The 24,189-nt window shown below is 50.1% G+C and overlaps 2 protein-coding genes across 2 annotated transcripts; both read left to right on the top strand.

Moving 5' to 3' along the window:
- The first annotated feature begins 1,561 nt into the window (after positions 1–1,561).
- Positions 1,562–6,343, top strand: TUBA1A (tubulin alpha 1a). Its single transcript, XM_006131169.5, has 4 exons — positions 1,562–1,719; positions 3,706–3,928; positions 4,048–4,196; positions 5,142–6,343. The coding sequence occupies exons 1-4, from the start codon at positions 1,717–1,719 to the stop codon at positions 6,120–6,122; spliced, it is 1,356 nt and encodes a 451-aa protein (XP_006131231.2). The 5' UTR covers positions 1,562–1,716; the 3' UTR covers positions 6,123–6,343.
- Positions 6,344–15,622: 9,279 nt separating this feature from the next.
- On the top strand, positions 15,623–23,947 carry TUBA1B (tubulin alpha 1b). Its single transcript, XM_075901971.2, has 4 exons — positions 15,623–15,761; positions 17,615–17,837; positions 17,962–18,110; positions 22,746–23,947. Exons 1-4 carry the CDS (start codon positions 15,759–15,761, stop codon positions 23,721–23,723), a joined length of 1,353 nt encoding a protein of 450 aa, XP_075758086.1. The 5' UTR covers positions 15,623–15,758; the 3' UTR covers positions 23,724–23,947.
- The last annotated feature ends 242 nt before the right edge of the window (positions 23,948–24,189 follow it).

Below are 24,189 nucleotides of genomic sequence, written 5' to 3'. Positions count from 1 at the left end.
TGTCCTTTTATGATTCAGGAGCAACTCCAGATACAGTCTGTATGTGCTGTCATGCCACAGGGGGCCAATATTCACAGGGATGTTAGTGCAAAAAAATAGCCAGGGGGCTGGGGCTACTTTTCCTGCCTGTTAGAGAGAAATGTGTCAAACTAGTAGAAGCATGGGAGCAGGAACCCAGAGCAGGCTGCAGAATATGGGAAATGTGTAGAAAATCGTGATTTCTTGTGAGGGGGATTGAAAATGTTGCTCACCAGTCTGCAACAAAGCAGCCAGTCTCACAGCTCCACCTGCAGCAGCTGCTGCCTGTCCCCTCCCCACCCCCTCGCCTCAGTTGCCAGCTCTGCAGAAATGGAGCTAGAAAGGCACCTCCGGCCCTGGAAAAGAGGATCTGAGCTCGCCCTGTGGAAAAGGGGGAAATTGGGGATGAGAGACACCTCCCTGTGCTAGCCTCCCCTTTGCAATCGGGTGTAGTGGAACAATTTGTACAGTGTGTGTGGGGCGGGAGGGGAGGAGGCTGGGAGCCATTGAACAGAACTGCAAACCTTGTATATGATGGACATTATTTGGAGCCCAGCAGCTGTGCTGGCCAAGCTCTGGCAGCACACTCCTGCATGCCCTGAAGGTGAGGTCGGGGCTCTAACTCTCAGCTCACGGTTGCTGTAAGTTGGACCAGCCATGACACTCACTACACACCAGCCTAGGGACAGACACTTCCCATCACAACCCTGTGGGGTGGGAACAGCCAGCTCCATGGGGTGGGCCGTGGGCGGTTCTCTGAAGATGGGGATGCATGACTGGAAGGGTGATCTGGTACTTGCAACCCTATGCCCCCACCCGACCCTCCCCTGTATAATTCTCCCATGGCCAAGATGCCAAGTGCTCCCTACAAGCACAGCTGCCAGACCAGCTGTAGCCCAGGTCAGGAACCTCCCCAGACCTAGAGGCTGCTAAGAACCCTTGAACCAAAGTGCAAACCCTGGAACTGATAGGAAGCACTGACTCAAGTCGGTGGGGTGGCAGCCCCCCCAGTCCCAGCCAGGCTCTTCCCTGCTGCTGGGGGGCGAGGTGAGTGCGGGATCCCGTGGGTATTTCGGGGGACGACGACACAGGGAGCAGGGGCTGGAAGTCACTTGCATGGGAGCACCCCACCTGGCAGAGAGCAGGACTGACCCTAGACTATCTCCTCGGGGGTGGGAGATCCCTGACAGCCCAATTCCATGTGGTACCAGTCAGGAGCCCCGAACCTGCCTCACCCGACCCTAAACTTAGCCCTCGGGGAGGAGGGGGCTGGATGACCATGTACTTGATCCCCACACGCTCTTGGCTCATCGGGGGCCCCAACTAAAGGCTCTTCCCTTCCGGTGTCGCCCCAGCTTTCCCCACACAATGCGGCGCGAACCTGGAGGCGGGGGAGGGGGTTCACGCACGCTCCGGATCGGGGCTGACTGCAGCATCTAGCTGCTGCAAAGCCGCCCGCCCCGCCCGCTCTTTGTCTGCAAGCTGGGGGGCGGGGCCATGACCTCATCCTGAGCGCTCCGCACCAATCGCCGGGCGGAAACGGTCGAGGCGGACCAATGGCTGGCAGCCCAGGCCCGTCGCCATGGTGACCGAAGGATATAAAGGAGGCGGGCCGGCACGCACACCCTAAGTTCTCTTACAGCGACCCCCTAAGAGTCGCGCGGTAAGAAAGCGGCCAGCGCCCCGCCCGCAGCCAGCATGGTAAGGGGCGCGTGCGGGGCTGCACGCCACGGGGGGCGCGGTAGAGCAGAGAGGAAATGGGGCGCTAAGGGAGTGCGGGGGGGGGCGCGGCTGTCCCCCCCGCTGGCTGCAGGGCTCCCGGGCTCCCGGGGGGGCGCGCGGCTGTCCCCCCCGCTGGCTGCAGGGCTCCCGGGGGGGCGCGCGGCTGTCCCCCCCGCTGGCTGCAGGGCTCCCGGGGGGCGCGGCTGTCCCCCCGCTGGCTGCAGGGCTCCCGGGGGGCGCGGCTGTCCCCCCGCTGGCTGCAGGGCTCCCGGGGGGCGCGGCTGTCCCCCCGCTGGCTGCAGGGCAGGGCAAATGCAGGCGCTTTTCAAAAGCTCCCAATCTCCCCGCCTCGCTGGCCGGATCGCAGCCGGCGGCTCTGCTCCGCCTTCCCCCGTTCCCCCTTTGGGCGGAGGCACCAGCTGGACTGCGGGAGGGGGACGTGCCAAACCGCCGGGTCCCGGCTGCAAAATCCTTCCCAGCAGAGCAGCCGTGGCCGCCCGGGCTAGCGGGGGATGGAGGGCCACGCCCTGGCGTCCCAGAGGAGGGCGGGCTGCCCGGCCCCCTGCCCACAGAGCAGCTGAGCCAGGGGCTGGTTTCCCACCGAGGTCCCATTTCAGCATCGGGCTGGGCTGCACTGACCACGCCTCTGCTCCCCACTCAACCCCCGCCACTAGCTAGCGCAGGGGAGGGGGCCCTGACCCAGCAGACAAAGGGGGAGGGGGCCTCAGGCGCTTGGGTCCACACTGATGGTTCTGGGGCGCAGGAGGCAGCTGCCTGGATGGGGCTTGGGAGGGAAACGTGCCGTGTAGGCGACCTGCATACCCTAGTCCTTGTATCGCTGGGCTCGGTGCACGAGGGCTGCATTTTAGCGCCTCGGCAGCATCCCCAGGGCGATGGTCGAGTTCGCAACTCCCCGCTCTCTGCGCACTAAAGGCGGAGCGTCGGGGCTGGGGAATGGCAGCCAGCCCCTTCCCGCAGATGCTGGCTTGCTTGGCATGTGAGTTAGCTTGGACTTTTGTTCTGGCTGATCCATTGATTGTCTCCGCTCCTAGGCGGGTCTGTTCCCAGATGAGGTCAGCGGAGGGGAATTGGCAAACCAGTCTAATGAGATCATGCTGGAAATAGACCAGCCAGTGCTAAGCCAGGGCTGTCCGCACAGACTCCGGCAGGCATGGGGCAGAGGATAGTTAATGGTCTCTCAGTTGCACCAAATGAGCCTGTTCCCAGGCTGGGTGTGGTAGCTCCATTCATTATTCCCTAGGCTAGCCTCCCTGGCTGGGGAAGAGCCATTGGCATGTGGGAGGGAGGGCCAGGTACTGGGGGCACAGAAAGCAAATCAGTAGTTTGGAGGGTGAACTTACCAACTGCTGAGCACCTGCTGGGAAAGGATTCAGCATCCACAATGGGGCCAATTTCTCCATGAGGCACCAGAGTTGTGGGGGGTGGAAGTCTGGCTTGCCTTGTTTTGTAGACTGGGATTCTTATTCATGAGAAGTCCCATCCCAATCCTCTATCCAAATCAGTTTTGCCAGTTCTCTGGGAGAAGAATCAGGCCCTACAGATAAAAAAAGGGCGTGGCAGGTGGGCACATTTCAAGAAGTGTGATGCTGCAAAAGGGTTTCCAGTTACCTCCTACCTGTCTGGGTTAACAAGTATTTTCTTCTCTCTGTACTCTTCCTTTGCCCCCCTATTTTGAGAGCATATGGTGGTTAGACCATGTGGTGTTAAACAAAGAGTTAGCATCTGTGTGACTGTGCTGCTGACTCTTCAGAGCATGCCCCTCTCTAAAGCTTAACCCCTGATACTGCTGCTACAGTTATAAGCACTGAAGAGCCAAAAAAGGCAAACATGGGAGTGTCAAAGGGATCTTCTAGAGATACCTCCATTGCTACTTATTAACATGCAATTGCAGACCAGGCCAATGTGTTCACATCTCTTCCCTGCCTCCCATTCTCTTCTCCACAGCGTGAGTGCATCTCTATCCACGTCGGCCAGGCCGGTGTCCAGATTGGCAATGCCTGCTGGGAGCTCTACTGCCTGGAACATGGGATCCAGCCGGATGGCCAGATGCCCAGTGACAAGACCATCGGTGGAGGAGATGACTCCTTCAACACCTTCTTCAGCGAGACAGGGGCCGGCAAGCACGTGCCCAGGGCTGTCTTTGTGGACTTGGAACCAACCGTGATAGGTGAGTACGCAAAGCCATCATCTAACTGCTTTCTGGACTCCCCTTGTAAGCCCATGTGCAGACAGCTACTGTGCATGGACAGTGGGGAGAGACCGACTCTCTGCCTTTCCTCTCCCCAGATGAAGTGCGCACTGGAACCTACCGCCAACTCTTCCACCCTGAGCAGCTCATTACTGGCAAGGAAGATGCTGCCAACAACTATGCCCGTGGGCACTACACCATTGGCAAGGAGATCATCGACCTGGTTCTCGACAGAATCCGCAAGCTGGTAGATACCATCTCCTTTTAGCATAATCTGGGCAGGTTGTGAATAGAAAGCTGATTGAAGAATATAAATTCACTGCTGATGGATTTCCCCCATTTCCAATTCCAGATAATCATATTGTTAATGTTTTTATTGCCACCATATTTGTAGGTGGTCCCAAGGTGAAGTTAAAACTCCTTTGGAATAGAGTAGTTACTCAGAGCAATCTTGGGATAAGAATACCAGACAGTGAATACAGACAAGAAATGTTTTAAGAGATAAATTATTACATTGCTTCCAATTGCACTGGATTTACACTGATGAAACTCCTCTAAGAATGATGGAGTGGGCCCAGATTAATAGAACAGAATTTGGATTCTAAGAGGGGGAAAATGTCTAGGATGGGAAGAAAGTAAGAACTCTTCTCTCTTCCCCCCCCCCCCCCCCCCCCCCCCCCCCCCCCCCCCCCCCCCCCCCCCCCCCCCCCCCCCCCCCCCCCCCCCCCCCCCCCCCCCCCCCAAGAAATAACTAATCCAGTTCAATGATCCAATCAGTTGACAAAACTAGCAGGCAGCAGGTTTAAAACAAAAGGAAATGCTTCACACAGCACAGAGTCAAGCTGTGGCACTCTTTTCCTGGGGGACTGTTGTGAATGCCAGAATGATCACAGGGCTCAAAAGAAATCTAGATCATTAAGAATAGATCCATTGGTGACCATTGGTGACAATTAGCTAAGGTGGTCCAGGATGCAACTGGATACTTGGTGTTGCAAAGCCTCTGACTGCCAGATGCTGGGACTGGATGACAGATGGATCACTCAGGAATTGCCCTTTTCATTTCCTCTGAAGTACTTGGGAGTGGCCACTGTTGGAAGAAAAGATACTAGGCTAGATAGACCATTAGTCAAACCCAGGATGTCTGTTCTTGTGTCTTAACAATAGCTTCCTTTGTGTTTCCACCTTCTCTCAGGCTGATCAGTGCACAGGTCTCCAGGGCTTCCTGGTCTTCCACAGCTTTGGGGGTGGCACTGGTTCAGGGTTCACCTCCCTGCTGATGGAGCGTCTGTCTGTTGACTATGGCAAGAAATCCAAGCTGGAGTTCTCCATTTACCCAGCACCTCAGGTCTCCACCGCTGTGGTGGAGCCCTACAACTCCATCCTGACCACCCACACCACCCTGGAACACTCTGACTGCGCCTTCATGGTGGACAACGAGGCCATCTACGACATCTGCCGCAGGAACCTGGACATCGAGCGCCCAACCTACACCAATCTGAACCGTTTGATAGGTCAGATTGTGTCCTCCATCACTGCCTCCCTGCGATTCGATGGTGCCCTGAATGTAGATCTGACAGAGTTCCAGACCAACTTGGTGCCCTACCCCCGTATCCACTTCCCTCTGGCCACCTATGCCCCTGTCATCTCTGCTGAGAAAGCTTACCATGAGCAGCTTTCTGTAGCAGAGATCACAAATGCTTGCTTTGAGCCGGCCAACCAGATGGTGAAATGTGACCCTCGCCACGGGAAATACATGGCCTGTTGCCTGTTGTACCGTGGGGACGTGGTTCCCAAAGATGTCAATGCTGCTATTGCCACCATCAAGACCAAGCGCACTATCCAGTTTGTGGACTGGTGCCCAACTGGCTTCAAGGTTGGTATCAACTACCAGCCTCCCACAGTGGTTCCTGGCGGTGACCTGGCCAAGGTGCAGCGGGCTGTGTGCATGCTGAGCAATACCACAGCCATAGCTGAGGCCTGGGCTCGTCTGGACCACAAGTTTGACCTGATGTATGCCAAGCGTGCCTTTGTTCACTGGTACGTAGGGGAGGGGATGGAGGAGGGGGAGTTCTCGGAGGCGCGGGAGGATATGGCTGCCCTGGAGAAGGATTATGAAGAGGTTGGTGTGGATTCTGTTGAAGGGGAGGGTGAAGAGGAAGGGGAGGAATACTAAAGTACAATGTCACAACGGTGCTGCTCTTACAGGGAGCTTAAACTATTCTAAACATTCAAAATGTTTGGTCCGATCAGTTAATTTGTATGTAGCAGTGTATGCCCAATTGTGTGTGTTTGCCGTATGGTAACTGATCTGTGCTTAAAATCATGGAAGTTTTTGTTACAGACCCAAACCATCCACTTCTTGTGGGTTTGAATAAAAAAGCATTCCCTGTGTTAGAGGATCTGTCTTGTGTATTTTACTCAACGTGCTCCTTAAACAAAACAAAACGAAAAAAAATCAAGTCTTAAACCTCCACAGCACTGACAGGAACATGTAGTTGAACACAGTAGACCCAAGATAGTGAAGTTGCCCTCTGTAAAATCTAAAACTGCACACATCTTATCAAATTCAACACACAAAGCTGAATTTGAAAACTTATTCTTGTAAGTTTTTTTTCAATGGCTGAAGGCCATGCCTGTAGGAGAGATCCAGCTGCAATGGTTGTAAACCATCACTGCTTCCTTGTGTTTGAACTGTTTGCATATTAGCATAGTCCTGAATCTGCACCAACTTGTCAGGAGTACAAGGAGCCACTGGGGCAGCTTTGCTGCAGGGAAGACCAGCTCTGCCCCTGTCACATTCTGTAAGCTTGAGTCAAAATATGAACTAGGCATGGAAACTGGCCTGTATTCACTGCAGAGCTGGCTTAATGAACTTTCAATTGTAGCCATTTGGGGATGAGAAGGGTTTCAGCCTAGCCTATCATTAACACAACATCTAAAGTAACCAAATCCAAATTGTAGCATCTTATTTCAAGATGACTAAGGGACACTCAGCCCCTCACCCTCAATGAGAAGCTTATAATGAAAATCATGACTTGTTACCAAAACTACAGTGCTAACCAGGTGACACTGACATAAAATCATAATACTAGAACTGGAAGGGGGACACCAAGAAAGTCCAGTCCCCTGTGCTCATGGCAGGACCAACCACCATCTAGATCAGGGGTTCTCAACCTGGGGTATGCATTATCAAGGGGGTACAGGGAATATTTGGTAAATAACTAGATTATCCTAACTGAAATATTCCAAAAGTAGTAGTGTTAGTGAAAAAAGCTGTGGATTCTAGAGTCTAGAATTTATTTCCTTTCATATTAAATAAGGGGCATGGGACCGAAAAAGGTTGGGAACCCCTGATCTAGATCATCCCTGATATCTAACCTGCTCTTAAATATCTCCAGTGATGGAGATTCCACAACATCCCTAGGCAATTCATTCCAGTGTTTCACCACCTTGACAGGAAGTTTTTCCTAATGTCCAGCCTAAACCTCCCTTGCTGCAATTTAAGCCCATTGCTTGTTCTATCATCAGAAGCCAAGGAGAACAATTTTTCACCCTCCTCCTTGTAACACGCTTTTAGATACTTGAAAACTGCTATCATGTCCCCTCTGTCTTCTCCTTTCTAAACTAAACAAGCCCAGTTCTTTCAGTCTTCCCACATAGCTCATGTTTTCTAGGCCTTTAATCATTTTTGTTGCTCTTCTCTCCATTTTTTCCACAGCTTTCTTGACATGTGGGGTCCAGAACTGGACACACTACTCCCCAAGTGAGGCCTACTCAGCGCAGAGTAGAGCAGGAAAATGACGTGTCTCTCACAACACTCCTGTTAATGCATCCTAGAATCATGTTTGTGGGGTTTTTGTTTGTATTTTGTGTGTGTGTGTGTGGGGGGGGGGGTTGTTTTGGTTTTTTTTGCAACAGTCACACTGACTCTCATTTAGCTTGTGGTCCACTATGACCCCTAGATTCCTTTCTGCAGTACTTTCCTAGACAACCACTTTCCATTCTGTATGTGTGAAACACACTGTTCCTTCCTAAGTGGAGTACTTTGCATTTGTTCTTATTAAACTTCATCCTATTAACCTCAGACTATTTCTCTACATGTAACCTAAGACACTCATTGAAAGCACCCTGGTCAAATTTGCCCCAAAATCTAAAACTCAATGGATATTTATAAGAGAAAGATGCCTGGAAGCATTTCCATTAAACTACTTTCTTTGACTAACAAATATTCCCCCTGTAGTATCTGCAACATTGTCCTTGTGCATGAGAACCCAAGAATGAAACTGAGTAGAAACAAATGGAAACAGTCTCCATTGGCAACCACCTCAATTTGACCAAAAGCAAATTAAATCTTTCAAATACTTTGCTTTAGCCATCTAAGCTGTGGTTTGTATCATCCAGGGCAGAGAATTTGCTAAATGCAGGTTTTAGCATGGCAGTGACACTTAACAAAGGGCAGATGCTTGCAGTCATGAAATAAAAGCACCTTCTCAGCTGATTTTCTGGTAATTGTATGTTGCTGTTTGCTCTTACATTTAAGAGACTCTTTCCATTTTCATTTGCATTAACTGAACCCTGAGGGAGAAGAAATTAAGAAGGATTTAAAGTTCATGAATAAAGGATAATGCAGGTGATCTTTAAAAAGGGTTGGCTAATATCTTGAATGTTTTTTCTATAAATGGGAGTTCTCTGAACCATTTACCCTTGCACATAGCCTCTAGCTGCCACTAAAAGCCACCTCATGTCATGCACTAGGGGCAGAGGGAGAAACAGACTGAAGACAGGGTGAAATCCTGGCCCTACTAATAAAACTTCAAGGGGACCAGAGTATCCCCCAGAGGTGGGTTTGGTCATTATCAACAAATACTAAAAGTGGGCCCTGGACCTGTGCCCATTGAAGTCACTTTCCCTCTTGGTTTCATAGAGATCCCAGAGCCTTCCCTTATTCTGGGCGTACCTCTGCCTGCAGAATTAGGCACTGTGTACTATGCCCCTGCCTTAGACATTTGCCTCATGAAACATTTACTTGCCATCTATATTTCAGACTAATTACATACAGGCTAATGCCAGTGCTGCAGTGAGGGTTTTGGTAGCAAAGTAGGAGTGAAGCAGTGACTAGGGATTCTAAGTTTAATTTCTTTGTTTTGTTTCTATGTTTCACTTCCATAACACAGAAGAGTAGAATTTTTTAAAAAAATCCCTTATTGTTTTTGCAAAACCTGCCTGGTCTTTACAGCCCTTTACACTCAAGGGGAAGACAATTTCTCAGTAGCAGCACTGCAATATTTGCATCTTGTACCTTTTTGTCAAATAATACTGTGAGCCAGTCTACAGCATTGCCAGCCCCTACAGCCTTCCCTCCTTCCAAACAAACCCTACCAGTTAAAGAGAAGAATGCTGCCTAAAGCTACATTCAGTTAGAGCCACTTGCACAAAAAACCCTTTTTGGGTTGAAAAATTAAAAAAGAGGCTGCTTAAGGGACATAATGTCACACCTTTGCTATTCCATCTTTGCTCCAGAAGTCGAATAAATAATGGAAGTCAAACAAAGTGAAATTTGAGAGGAGAGAAAGAGTAGCAGGCCCTTGTCATGCCTTTGAAAAAAAGCTCATATTCGCAACAAAAATGGTCTCAGGGAAGCTACTGAATGCAATGAACACAAGGCTCTGTGTGTTCCCAGCTTGAGAAGAATTAATTCTATTCAGGCATGCCACTTTGAATACAGCATTTTGTAACTGCCTGCTGTCATTTAACTGCAGCTTATAAATGAGTTCCCAGTGTGATTGAATAGTTACTATCAGAAGAACTTTACTGTGTAGAGATGCAGCATTTTGTTTCTGTATTTAAAGCACTAAAGCACTTCTGAATGTTTAATCAATACGAGAATTACAACTGGAGGTCATCTAAAGAAGTGAGTTGTGTCCACAAAAGCTCATGATACCATCTATATGTTTTGTTAGTCTTTAAAGTGCTACTAAACTATTTGTTGTTTTTAAAGTTTTAAGTGGAGGACAGTCACTAAAAGACTTTCTCCAGTATTCTTGTCCAGCAACATAGCCACCAGAGGCGAGTCAGAGATGCCAGATGCAATGAAACATAAAGTGCCAAATTCTTTGCTGGAGCTGGAATAATTTGTCATGAGTCTAAAGTTACTAATTCATGCATGCACAGGAAGCATGCTTCAGGGAGCTGTTCAGATGCACCTATGCTGTCCTCCAGTGGCTGGGCATGGAGACAAATATACATGATCCATACAACTCTTTCTATGAGTGGTTGTAGAAAGCAATTACAGGCAGTCCCCAGGTTACATGGATCCGACTTACATCGGATCCCTACTTACAAACAGGGTGAGGCAACCCCACACTAGCTGCTTCCCCCCAGCAGACCAGGGAGACGCGAAGCTAGCGCCCCCCCCCCCCCCCCCAGCAGACCAGGCAGACGCGGAGCAGCTTTTCTCAGCAGACACTCAGCTTGAGAATAAAGGACTGAGGGAAGTGAGGTGTGGGAGAATAAAACTGAGCTCTGGAGAAATGTTTGGCTAGAGTTTCCCCTACAATATGTACCAGTTCCGACTTACATACAAATTCAACTTAAGAACAAACCTACAGTCCCTATCTTGTACGTAACCCGGGGACTGCCTGTACTCATCAGGACTGAGTGGATGTTCATTCCTGCAAACATCTAATCTTTGGCAGGTTTGCATTAACTGGCCCCCTAACAAGTTTCTTAAAAACACGTGTGAATTTCAACTTCCCTTTCTGCTGATGTGTCATGAAGGACGTCAGTTTACAGCTTGAAGCATGAGATTATTATGTACCTTGTTTTGTTAATGTTGTTGATCAGTCAGTTATCCAGGCCTTTATAAAATCTATCAGTTCCTTTGACTTGGTTTACTATGGCTGTGAGTTCCACCGGATAACTAAAGGGTGTACAAATTAGTGATTTTCATTGATTTAATCTAAAGATCTTTTCTTCCTATACCCTAGGACAACATAAGGAACTAAACCATTTTTACTATACCTACTCCATGTAGTTTGCTTTTGCTTGCAGGTAAAAAGTGCAATCCAGTCCTCCTTTTGTGTCTTGTCCACATGGGCAAAAATGGAATCTGGAATACTCCAACCAGGGGTAGTGATGTTAGAGGTAGCAGTGGAGCTTAGAGCATGGTAGCTGATGGCATAGTGATAAAAATGTACAGACTAAGCTGAGCCCTGTCTATGCATCTCAGTTCCACCAGCAGTACTGCAGTAGTAGGGTGGGGGTAAAATAGGGGGTCCCAGCTTTGCCAGTGTAGAAGCAGCCATTGTGTGAAAACAGATGGTTCTTTGCAGCTGGTGGTGAGAGAGCACTGAGGGTATTCATAAACCGCTCTGAAAAAAACAACAGGAAATAGGATCAGTTAGACTGAGCAGTGTAAGAGATTAGATCAAAACACATTTCAGTACAGAGGCGGCCTGGATGAGAGAGGAAAAAGGGTTAAAGTGTTGCCCGAGTGAAAAATGGACCATTTTGGTTTTATAAACCACTGAAAGGATGGTGGCCTCCCCCTTCTTTTATTCATTGCATAAAATGTAAGTAAAATAAGAGCACATCTAGCGGGAGCCATTTGCAGATTCCGCGAGGGAAGGGAAAGCATGTTGATGTGATCAAACCGCCAGCCAAACACATTCACATGATTCTATGGCTGTCTCTGCACTAGCCTTGTTTTTTCCCTTCAAATCCTCACAGCTGCCTGCTGTCAATGCCCTTCCACAAGTCACAGCAACAGTGGGAAATTTTAGGGAAAAAACCCCCCATTATTCAGACAAGGCTGAGCTATGGGACAGAAAAAGCCCTTCAAACTCTGCATAAAAGGGGAAGGATATGGTTTCCTTTCTGTTGTCCATTTTCCAAGCCTTTAGAAGGTAACATGACACATAGCAAACAGGGCTTCTACTGACACAATCCTCTCTGTAGCTACAAAAACAGCCTGCCCCATTTGGAATCTGAGCAGTGCACATCTCCAATAAGTTGCCTGCTGCTACTGCACCAAGCAAGTTCTCATTTCTATTAATAACCTTGGGGGAAAGCTCCACATCTTACAACAAACACTAAGTCATTGCTACCAAGGGATCCTCCTTGTCAGGGGCGGGAGAGGCAGGAGGAGAGGGGGAGCAGAGAAAGCTTTGCATAGCTCAACAGTGTCTCCTCTGGCTGACTGAAGAGTGACATTGACAAGTTTCTGGGAAGACCCACGTCAGAAGACCTGGAAGGTAGGTGGCTGGGCAGCTTGGGGGTAAGGGCAAGAGATTACAATGGGGGTGACACAGAGCCCCCAGTCCAAGTTCCAGAAACAAGCAGTGATTAAATGTCTAGAACAAGTGCGCATGCACACACACACACACACACACACGGTTTTGGGCTGTGTTTGTGGCCTCCTTTGGGAGAAAACGGTTGTGCCAATGACAGCACAGATTGGTAGCCCTTGCCCTCCCCAGAGTGTGCCCTAGGTGAGCGTGGCCCCGCTGAATGCAAGCAGGATGCTTTTTACATGTGTCAGGCCCATGATCTTCAGTGTAGAGCAAGGCCCATCCAGTGCCATTTGGCTTCCTTGTATGGAGGGGGCCTTTCCAGATGGGGGACATAGGTATTGGGTTCTAGCACCACTGCAGCTTGCAATTTTTTAAAAGGCCTGCATTGCAGCCATCACCCAATACCCAGGCCTGCCTTGCAGGGTCACTCCCCCTAAAATCTTAGGTAGATTATATGATTTTGGCACTGCAGATATCTGTCATATTTGCAACATGCCACATGTCAACATGGAAAAGACTCACGATAGTGCTCAGGCAATAAAGAAACTATACCATGTAGCCTCTTTTTTAAACCAGGTTACTATCGGTGCCTATGAAATCCCCCTCTCCTATTGAAGGGTCACAGGGAGACGAGGGACTTTATGCCTGCTCCTTGTTCCTTGGCTTCTGGGTGGACTCCGTGCAGCACAAGGAGGGGAAGTGGGTCACGCCTGCGCTTTGCCTAAGGCAGTGGTCACCAACCAGTAGATCGGGATCTACTGGTAGATAGTGGAGCCTCTGACAGGGGATCCTGATTGGTTTGGCCAAAAGGCTATCAAGTGCAGGCACTTCAACTGCCCCTCTACCTAATGCTGCTCATCTCCTGCCCTTTGCCTTGCAGTTGCCACCCCCATCCTCGGGAACCTCCTGCTTTCTGTGCAGGGCAGGAAAGGGAGAGTAGGGGTGCTGATGTCAAGGTGCACCCTCTCCCATCCTATATCCTATCTCCAGAGCACAACAGGACTTGGGATGGAGTTTGCTGGCTGCTTTAGGGAGTGATGCAGGGCCAGGGCACGAGTGAGCCTGCCTTAGTCCCTCTGCACCACCACTTAGGAGCCACTTGAGGTAAGCAGTGTCCAGTCAGACCCCAAATCCCGAAACCCTACCCCAGTCATGAACCCCCTCCTACACCCCAAGTCTCTGCCCTAGCCCCAAGCACCCCTGCACCCAAACACCCAGAGCCTGCACCTAGAACCCCCTCAGGTACCCCAACTGCCTGCCCCAAGCTCAGCTCAGAGCCCCTCTCACACTCCAAATCGCTTAATCCAAGACCAGAGCCTGCACCCCAACCTGCTGTTCCAGCCTGGTGAAAGTGAGGGAGGATGGGGGAGGAAGGGAGGGAGGATGGAGTGAGCAGGGGTGGGGCCTCGGAGAAGGGGCACAAAGGAAGCAGGGCCAGGGCCTTTGGGTCTGAGGTAGATCCTGGATTGCACTTAAATTCAAAAAGGGATCTCATGCTTAAAAACACTGGAGACCCCTGGCCTAAAGAAATGGGAATCGAGGCAACACTGGCAGGCCAGACTGCTGAAGTTGTCCTGGTGGGCACAAAGGTAAACAACAAACCCGCCATGCTGGGGCTACGGTTCCCCAAAGGAAAGAAGGGGTGAGGAAGCTAAGCTGCTCTGGGGTGCAACAGAGGAGGTGGAGGCTAGAGGGGAGCTCTGCCCAGGAGTCAGACCAGGGACAGCAGGGGAGGAAGAAACAGGAGGATGAAAAAATACTTTATATTTGAAGGGGGCCAGTGTTTGCAGGAGGATCTTTATAGGATGTACTCCTGGCTAGAGGGGCATGCTGCTTCCTGGCGTGCTCTTGCCAAAGGGCAGAGGTTATAGGGGGGTAGGGTCAGTGCCACAGCACGTGTCTAGCAGGTGGTGGGTGCATGCACCTGAACTGGCAGGGATGGCATTTGGAGAACCACTGTTTCCCCTTTCTCTCTCTACCTAGATCTTCTCCCCCTCGAGCTCCAGGAGGCCAGAGTGCTAATCCAGAGTGGTTCCCACAGAAATAACCAGGTATGAGCCCAGACTCAGCCATCCTTGCCTCCCTGCTGGCACGTTTCTTTGCGCATTTTTTTCCTCCTCCCGCCCTGCCCATGGGAACCAGGCAGAGCCACGTCTGTTCCTGCTGCCGCATTTTTTCTCTGCAGCCTGAAGCCGCAGTCCCAGTCAGGCGGCCTGGCCCAGCTCTCCCTCTGTATGCACACTGCTCTGCAGCTTGCTCCATTATTGATGGCATCCGGGAACCTAGACTGAGCTGCCCTTCCTCTTCTTCAGTCAGTCTCATCCTCTGCACATGACAATGCAGTTTTATTGGTTTGATTTTAAAGCCAAGAACAAAGGCTGGCTGAGCTGCCCCGGCTGGCATCACAAAGCACCTCCTAACTCAGCAGCTGCAATTTTGTATCTAGGAGCTTTACAGAAGCTTGCAAAGTTGCATTTTTGTCTGGTCACCCTGAATCTAAGTTGGTATCTACAGGGAGGAGGTGGTCGGAGACTGGGGGCTGGAGTTAGAGTTTCAGCTGTGGCTCAGCCTGAAACTATCTGAGTTATTTGGAGGCCAAATGTGCAGAAAAGCCCTTGGCAGCTGCCAGACATTTGTCTTCCCCCACCCACATGGAGTCAGCAGCATCCGCAGAGCTTGCAGTGATCTATTTAAAAAAACCCAACCCACTCCGTCCTGTAATGAAAGGGTCCTTTGTTATTTGTTCAAAGTAACCGTTTTCGGTCTGTGGCCTGGAATCTCTGGTCTGGGGGTCTGTGGACTAAGCTAAGGGGTCCCCCCAAGGTTGGCATGACCATAGACCGGCGGGTTTCCCCAGGGGGCCTGCAGATTAGTGCCACGATTAGGAAAGGGGGCTGCCCCCCTCATTCCAAGCGCGTCGGGGGTGCAGATGAGCACGGCGAGAAGCCCCGGGGTACGCTCCCGCAGCCACAGGGCAAACAGCCCCCCATGTTCGCACTGCGGGGGGGCGATGCAAGGGGGGGTCTGCTCTGCAATATGGGGGCACTGCCTCTGACCTGCCCTCTGGCTAGGGGGCGCCCTGAGCCCCCTCTCACCTTACCTGGTGGGTCAGGGGGTGCTGGCCTCTAGGGGACCCCCTGCCCTGCTCTGGGGAGCCCCCACCTCTGGGGCGCAGGGGGGGCCGGATGACTCGATTGGGGGGCGCCCCGAAACTCAGACTCTTTGACTAATTGTGGGGGCTCACTGGGGGAGGGGCCCGCGAGGGGTGAATGGGGGGGGTCCCTCCAATGGGTGCAGCAACGCCTAGCAAAGCGCGCCCCCCCCGATGGTGAGCTCACAGACGGACAAGCCCGCCTGCCAATGGGGGCCGGGATTAGGTCTGACGCAGGCGGCTAGGCCCCGCCCTCCGGGGGCGCAGATATAAAAGGAGCTGCCGGCGGCTGCCCACCTCACTCGGTTACTTCCAGCGACTCTTCACTTGTCGGGAGAAGTAACGGCCCCACCGCCCGCCCCGCAGCATGGTGAGGGGAGAATGGGGGGCGCTTGCGGGTTACAGGAGGGGGGAGGGGCGGTGGCGGTGAACGCATGTAGAGGGCTGAGGAGAGCGCGTTGGCGCCAAACACCCGGGGGGGGAGGGGGAGGACGCGCGCGCGCAGTTCCCATTGGCGCCTCCTTCCCGCCGGCCGTTACGTTTTTTCCCGCGCGCGGGGAGGTACGCGGGCGCGTGGCGGCTGCAGCAGCTGGGTGCGCGCGCACTCTCCATCCCTGCAAAGGGCGGGGCCTTGTAAAAGGCCACGTGTCGTGCCCGGTCGGTGCGTGCTTGGCCACGCGCTCCCCGCTACTGCGGATAGTTGCGCAACACGTTGCATAACCCTCTACCGCCCCCCCCCCCCCAATGCAGTCCAGTCTGCCCAGCCTTAGGAATGCTTCATAGCCTCTGGTGCCACCTCTGCTCGCTGCAGATTTCCCCCCCCCCCCCCCCCCCCCCCCCCGTTGGTGCTGCCTTCATTCCTGCAATATCTCCCACTGCGCTGCCTGTTTCAAGCCGCGTGCCGTTCCGTGGGTTGGGAGGAAACAAAATGCTGGGAAAACGTAACGAAACATAAGATCTGGCTCGAGTGTGACGTTGAGGCACGGGGGACACAGAAAGCAGGCTCGCTTCCCCTTGCGTGCTTCGCTAAGATCCCTCTTCCTCTCCGCGAAAGAGAAATAGTCATTGGGCAAGTGGTGCAGCGGAAACTTAAGTGCTGCATTGGGGAGGCTTATTGGATGCTGTGAAAGCAATAATTCCCTTGTATTAGATTGGCTAGTGTCCCAAAAGGCAGTAGCATCTGACACAAGTGCCATCTGTCCATGCTGATTCTTTGCAAGACAGGCATGCATTAGAGCAGGTGATGGAGGGGTGTGTGTGTTTGGAATGTAAGTGGATTGTACTAGGGAATGATGTAGGCTAAATCTAGGCCCAGGATAATCCTATGAAAGGGCTACTGGTGGCAGATGTTCCTCTCCCTACACATAGATTTACTCTCTGTAGGAATAATTTGTTTAGACCTTTCTGCTTCGCAGATCAGGAAGCTGACTGTATCCGTTCTCTCTTTCTGGGAGGGGGTCAGCTGATGGCTTGCAAGTGGTGTGATTGCGGTAAGCCACTCAGGCTGGCTGCAGACAGTGCAGTTGTCGCTGTATGCTGAAATGCTTCTTCATTTTTCACTAGATCACAGAATGGAAAAATCCATTGCCTATTTCCTCCTTCTCTGACTAAGACTTTCTGTGCTATGAGAACTGTGATCATGCCATGAAATGCCACATTCTTTATTGAGCTACATAGAGAAATCCCCTCCCTTGGGAAAGGGGACACATAGTATCTTGATAAAAAATGATGATCCTCTCCCAATGGGTGTCATGGAAATCCTTTCTAAAGTTCAGGAAATATGGCCAGAGGCTAGTTGACTAACAACTGCAGATCCAAAACTTACTACTTCAGGATCCCAGAAATTCAAAGGCCATGTTGGGACTCAAAAGATCTCTTGCTGAAGCATTGACCACAGACTACTTAGATTGGGACAGGGCCCTGATAACATGAGCACCGTAACTTGACAAGGGACAATCTTCTATAGACATTGAAGGTGAATATACCTAGAGGAAATGACAATGCTTGCAACTGGGGAAACTGAACGGAATGTGGTTCCCCTCATTCCCACTGCAGTACTTGCCAATTGGACCATGTTACTCTGTTACCCTTGTCACTGGTGTCTTTAGACACAGCCGGAGATCATTTGTGCCTTAGACCATGCTCTTTGCGTCGCAGTAAGCTTTCAGGGACTCTGTAAAGACAAGACATGTCATAAACTGGTTCCTTCACTTCCTCCCACAGCGTGAGTGCATCTCTATCCACGTTGGCCAGGCCGGTGTCCAGATTGGCAATGCCTGCTGGGAGCTCTACTGCCTGGAACATGGGATCCAGCCTGATGGCCAGATGCCCAGTGACAAGACCATCGGTGGAGGAGACGATTCCTTCAACACCTTCTTCAGCGAGACAGGTGCTGGCAAGCACGTGCCCAGGGCTGTCTTTGTGGACTTGGAGCCAACGGTGATAGGTAGGTATGCGAAGCCATCATCTAACTGCTTTCAGGGCTCCCCTGTAAACTCATATGCAGATAGCAGATGCTACTATGTATGGATGATGGGAAGAGACAGACTCTCTGCATTTCCTCTCCCCAGATGAAGTGCGCACTGGAACCTACCGCCAGCTCTTCCACCCTGAGCAGCTCATTACTGGCAAGGAAGATGCTGCCAACAACTATGCCCGTGGGCACTACACCATTGGCAAGGAGATCATCGACCTGGTTCTTGACAGAATCCGCAAGCTGGTAAATAATGCTCATAAGGGGTTTAATTCTGTATCTATTGATGTGTGGTAGGGAAGGGAAAAATCTGTAACACCCCTACCTCTGGTTACATTTTTCAGGGACAGCTGCCATGCCAGAGGAGTCTAAGGGCCTGCTCCTAGCTCCCCTTTTTTTGGAGGGTTAGTCTTGTAGTAGTCAGAACCTGGGGGTGGCTCTGAAGGAATGTCAAATATTGGTTATGTGGTGTTTACATTTGGTGGAGGTCTCTGCATGTTCTAGTACTGACGTGTCTGATGCTTAGGTCACTCAGTATTTTCGTGGCTTGTGACTTATTCTAATAAAGGCTTAGATTCGACAAATCATAACTTCCTGTAACCCCTGGCTGTAAACCAATGCAGTGTAGACAAGGTAGAAGAGCAGCTCTGAAGTGAGGAACTCCCCCAATGCACACATTTCTAACTACCCCTCTCACTGGGCAGTAACTAAAAATCTTAACAGTAACATCTTACCTGTGAAATAGTCTCATTCCTGAGCACTCTGATATTAGAGCAGCATGGGAGTGACAGGCTGAAAGTGGTGCAGTCAAGAAGATGGCAGAGGAGAGGCAATGTAAAGGCAGGGAAACGGGGAGATACACCGTAAGTGGTGCACATCGTCCCAACTGAGTTCAGTGAATACTGAGCAGATAATTACTGCATTCAAGAATCCTACTACCCTTGGTTTCTGTGCAGATCTCCCATTGACCTTCTTTACCTACACAATGGAAATTTGACCCCCCTCAAAATGTCTGCTTGCCATTCATGCATCAAATGTTCCTGGAAGAATGAGACCTGATATTTAATGGGAGGGAGAACTGGTGATTCTGGGTGATCTTGCTAATGATTCATCCCCCTTCCTATGGCATCTGATGTTCTGTTTGAATGACTTGGCTTTCCTAAACAAGAACTGGGTGCCACAACTAAACTATCTGCTGAGGCCCTACTAGGACTGCTGCCATAGAAGGGACTTTGAACAGATGTGAGGCTGAGGGTGTCTTCTGTGTTCAGGCTTCTGCAACCTGTAGTTTTTGAAGTAGAGTTACTGTGCACTTCTGTCTCATTCCCTTCTGGGAATGGAATTTGCTGGCTACCCTCTAGCAGCATTGCTCTGGTAAATCTTCCACAGTATGCAAGTGGAGGGATTTAGAATTAGGAGGAGTCTTCCATGCCTTAGGGTGAACGTTAAGGATGTTAAGGACTGGTTGACTATCCAATAAACAAATGCTTATCGGATAGGATAGGAGTCGACTAGTCCATTCTCCTCCTTGCTGCCTCTTATCAGAGGCAACAAAGCGGGGAGGGGCAGATGGGAGAGAGGGGACTTCAAAGTGGCAGCACTGTACAGAGCCCATACCCGGGTGCCATGTGGTGCTGCCACTTTGAAACACCACCTCAGTGTTTCAAAGCAGCAGTGCTGCACAGAGCCTGGGTTCAGCTGGGGACTCCCTAGCTGATCCTGGGTTCCCATGAACACTACCTAGAGCCTGGGGTCAGCGGGGGACTCTGAGGGTGTTTCCATTTTGAAATGCACAAGAGCCCCTGCTGGAGACTCTTGTACATTTCAAAACTGGCACGCTGCATGCAGCCTGGGGCCAGTGGCAAGTCCTGCTGACTCCAGGCTCCACGAGTGCACTTACTCTTTGAAATGCACAAGAACCCCAAGGACCCTGTGGATTCCAGAGTCAGTAGGACTTCCTGCTGGCCTCAGGCTGCAGGCAGAGTTCCTCAGTCCTCCTTTGAAATATACAAGAGCCCTGGCTGGGGCTCTTGTACACTTCCTGGGAGGAATGCGGCAGTGCCTATTGAGTAGTTGATGGAAATTCCATCAACTACTCGACTAGTAAATTACTCATTAGTTAACATCCTTAGAACTTTCTACAGGGTGTGAATTTCCACCTGATGTCATCTAAGAGGGGCAGTATGGCCTCTAACTCTACACTCAAGTGTTTGAACAGAGTCATGATATCCCTGATACTTGCCTGCACCCCTTGTCCTGGAGTAATAGTGAAGTACCAAGCTCACTGGGAGTGCATGGCTTTTGGCTGCAGGCAGGGCTGTGAGAGGCTATCCGAAGCCATCTGGGAAGCCGAGCCTCGCTGAGAGTGAAGCCATGTCTAGACTTACCTGGAAGGTCAAATTAAGATACGCAACTCTAGCTATCTTAGTTTTATAGCTGGAGGTGGTCATGTATCTTAATTTGACCTTTGGCGCCATCTCCACAGTGGGAGCAAACATTCCTGTTGACTTCCCTTACTCCTCCTAAATCGAGGTGTATGGGCATCAGCGAGGGTGGGGGCCTCAGCATTCAATGTAGCTGCTCTTTACTAGGGATGTAAGAATGTAGCTGTGTGTAACTGGTTACCCAAACTCCCAAGGAGTGCTTGCCACAACCACTGCCTGTGTATCCATGGCAACAGCATGGGCAGGTCAGAGGAACTGGCTTAAAAGCTGGTTCCTGGGGAGTTGGCTGCCGCCCCATGTGTAACTGCTGGAATTTTCAGCAGTCGTAATTAATTATCCACACTTTAACATCTCTAGTATTTACTAGCTGAAACAAAAGACAGGACTATGCAGCACTTTAGAGACTAACAAGATGGTTTATTAGGTGACGAGCTTTTGTGGGCCAGACCCACTTTTGTATATATGGTCGTGACAATTTTCTTCCACATATTGATCTGAGGAAGTGCGTCTGGCCCACAAAAGCTCATCACCTAATAAACCATCTTGTTAGTCTTTAAAGTGCTGCATAGTCCTGTCTTTTGTTTCAGCTAGACCAGACGAACACGGCTGCATCTCTATCGGTATGCAAGTATTTACTGCTGGGAGAATTGATGCTGTAGCATTCAATCTTCCAGGGTTCGATTTAATGGGTCTAGTAAAGACATGCCCTTGGAGCCCAAATCCAAATGGAATATGCTAACAATCATAACTATATGCTGCTGCACTTAAAGGGAGACAGTTACCAATCCATGAGAAGACCTTCCCTCTACCCCAAAGGATCATAAGCGAAGTTATCTGTCATGCGATAAGAGGGAAAGTCCTCCCATGGCTTGGTAACTGGCTAAAAGGTAAGAAACAAGATAGGTATAAATTGTCTGTTCTCAGAATGCAGAGAGGTAAATGGTGGTGTCCTCAGTTTATACAGGGACAATCCTAGTCTACATATTAATCTAGTCTTGAAAAAGGGGTAAATGGTAAGGTGGCAAAATGTGCCAAATATACAAAACTACTCAGATACAGTAGTTAAGTCCCAGGCAGATTGCAAAGAATGGTGGCAGATGAAATTTCATGTTGATAAATGCAAAGTAATGCACACTGGAAAAACTATATGTATAAAACGATGGGGTCATCGTTGTGCAGTGGCAGTCAAAGCAAACAGAATGTTGGAATGGAATAGAAGAGAAGAAAACCTAATGCCTCTAAAATCTATGGTATGTCCACATCTTGAATACTAATGCAGATGTGGTCACCCCTTCAAGAAAGATATAGTGGATTTGGGAAAGGTTCTGAAAAGAGTAACCAGTATGATTGGGGTAAGGAGCAGCTTCTGTGTGAGATTGGAAAAGCTATTTTATTAAGCTGAATAGTCTTAAGTGGATATGATTGAAGTCTATAAAATGAGTAAGGAATTACTAGTTACTCTGTACATAACACACAAACTACGGATTACCAAATACAATTAATATGCTGATAGTTTAAGAGAAGGAAGTTTTTCTTTACATAATACAGTTAACCTGTGGAACTCTTTGCCAGAGGATGTAGTGAGGGCCAAGACTACAACAGGGTTCAAAAAAGCTAGATGGCCATTGATGGACTTAATGTCCATGAAGTTATTAGCCAGGATGAACAGAGATGGCGTCCTTAGCCTCTGTTAGAAGCTGGGAATGGATCACTGTTCTGTTTGTTCATTCGGGGGTAACTGTCCAAAGACTGGATACTGGGCTATATGGACCTTTGATCTGGCTCCAGCATGGCTGTTCTTATGACTAGCAGTTAGCACAAATGTCATCTAAAGGACGTGCCATCCTCCCTACCTGTAGAAATGGGAGATGTGCATTACTTAGATGGTGAGGTCTTTGGACAGGTCACTTTTGGTGCTTTTTACAGTACCTAGCACAATGGAGGACTTGTCCAGGACTGGGGCTTTGATCTACTCTGGAGTATGCGATAACATCTTGTGTAGATGGCAGCATGGCTCTCGCGCTCTCCCTGTGGTGGTGCATTCCAGAGTTGTAATGGCCTCAAGGCTTCACAGGCTCATGTTTATGGGAAATACACGAGTGAAGTCTGACAGTGCCACTGTATACTAGTAGCTTAAGGATCCATGTTGGATAGATCTCAGGGATAAAAGGCAGATGGGCAGTGCATTTAACTGACTGGGGACTGACGAGAACCTGTCCACAGCACTAACAGATTTACACTCTGCTGAGGGAATAGTAGATACTTTGTCAAGTCCTAAATGTAAGAATTTTCTTCCAAATGTAAGGCATCTCATCAGTAAATGATCAGTGACAGATGGGAGACCACTTTTTTCCTCATTCCATGTAGCCTTTATGTGCAGCATGACCTCTACTATATCCCTCTTTTTTTTTTATTTTTTTAATCTCATTTCTAATAGGCTGATCAGTGCACAGGTCTCCAGGGCTTCCTGGTCTTCCACAGCTTTGGGGGTGGCACTGGTTCAGGGTTCACCTCCCTGCTGATGGAGCGTCTGTCTGTTGACTATGGCAAGAAATCCAAGCTGGAGTTCTCCATCTACCCAGCACCTCAGGTCTCCACTGCTGTGGTGGAGCCCTACAACTCCATCCTGACCACCCACACCACCCTGGAACACTCTGACTGCGCCTTCATGGTGGACAACGAGGCCATCTACGACATCTGCCGCAGGAACCTGGACATCGAGCGCCCAACCTACACCAACCTGAACCGCCTGATTAGCCAGATTGTGTCCTCCATCACCGCCTCCCTGCGATTCGATGGTGCCCTGAATGTAGATCTGACAGAGTTCCAGACCAACTTGGTGCCCTACCCCCGTATCCACTTCCCTCTGGCTACCTATGCCCCTGTCATCTCTGCTGAGAAAGCTTACCATGAGCAGCTTTCTGTAGCAGAGATCACAAATGCTTGCTTTGAGCCAGCCAACCAGATGGTGAAATGTGACCCTCGCCACGGGAAATACATGGCCTGTTGCCTGTTGTACCGTGGGGACGTGGTTCCCAAAGATGTCAATGCTGCTATTGCCACCATCAAGACCAAGCGTAGCATCCAGTTTGTGGACTGGTGCCCAACTGGCTTCAAGGTTGGTATCAACTACCAGCCTCCCACAGTGGTTCCTGGTGGTGACCTGGCCAAGGTGCAGCGGGCTGTGTGCATGCTGAGCAATACCACAGCCATAGCTGAGGCCTGGGCTCGTCTGGACCACAAGTTTGACCTGATGTATGCCAAGCGTGCCTTTGTTCACTGGTACGTAGGGGAGGGGATGGAGGAGGGGGAGTTCTCGGAGGCGCGGGAGGATATGGCTGCTCTGGAGAAGGATTATGAAGAGGTTGGTGTGGATTCTGTTGAAGGGGAGGGTGAAGAGGAAGGGGAGGAATAGATTAACCCTCTTAAATCCCTGCAGCATGTTCAGTGTCCACAAAACTTCATCTTAAAACACTTAGCTTGCTTGTGAAGTAGGGATGGCACCACATTGGTATGAACAAGCCTTTAAGGAGTACAGCAACCTGACTAGCTTGTCCCACAGTTTCACAACGTGATCATGTCAATTTTTCATTTGTCTTTGTAAACAATCATGTCTGTGAAATAAAAGCTTTAAAATACTGTAGTGTGTGTGCATTTAGAGTTTAAACTGTAGCTCATAGATCAGTTGGTAGAATCTGCAGAGAGCACCTTGGCCAATTAGTTTATAATGCCTCTGTCAGGTTAGCTTCCTTCAAAAACTAAACACAAACATGAGCCTCCTGCTCCTCATTGCACTAAGAGCCACTGCGTGTGAATGAGAATCTTTACTATAAACACATCCCTCAGGGATAGTCACACAGGTCCAGTTAGTCAGAAAATAG

The sequence above is a fragment of the Pelodiscus sinensis genome, chromosome 31, assembly GCF_052426305.1.
Source record: "Pelodiscus sinensis isolate ZL-2025 chromosome 31, ASM5242630v1, whole genome shotgun sequence".
In the NCBI taxonomy this organism is placed as follows: Eukaryota; Metazoa; Chordata; order Testudines; family Trionychidae; genus Pelodiscus; species Pelodiscus sinensis.
The sequence above is the reverse complement of the archived record's forward strand: the minus strand, read 5'-3'. Positions and strand labels throughout refer to the sequence as shown.

Excerpts from the sequence above, each read along its gene's own strand:
- TUBA1A (XM_006131169.5), top strand. Across the intron at positions 3,929-4,047 it reads CTTGGAACCAACCGTGATAG|ATGAAGTGCGCACTGGAACC; the intron begins GTGAGTACGCAA and ends TCCTCTCCCCAG. Across the intron at positions 4,197-5,141 it reads TCGACAGAATCCGCAAGCTG|GCTGATCAGTGCACAGGTCT; the intron begins GTAGATACCATC and ends ACCTTCTCTCAG.
- TUBA1B (XM_075901971.2), top strand. Across the intron at positions 17,838-17,961 it reads CTTGGAGCCAACGGTGATAG|ATGAAGTGCGCACTGGAACC; the intron begins GTAGGTATGCGA and ends TCCTCTCCCCAG. Across the intron at positions 18,111-22,745 it reads TTGACAGAATCCGCAAGCTG|GCTGATCAGTGCACAGGTCT; the intron begins GTAAATAATGCT and ends CATTTCTAATAG.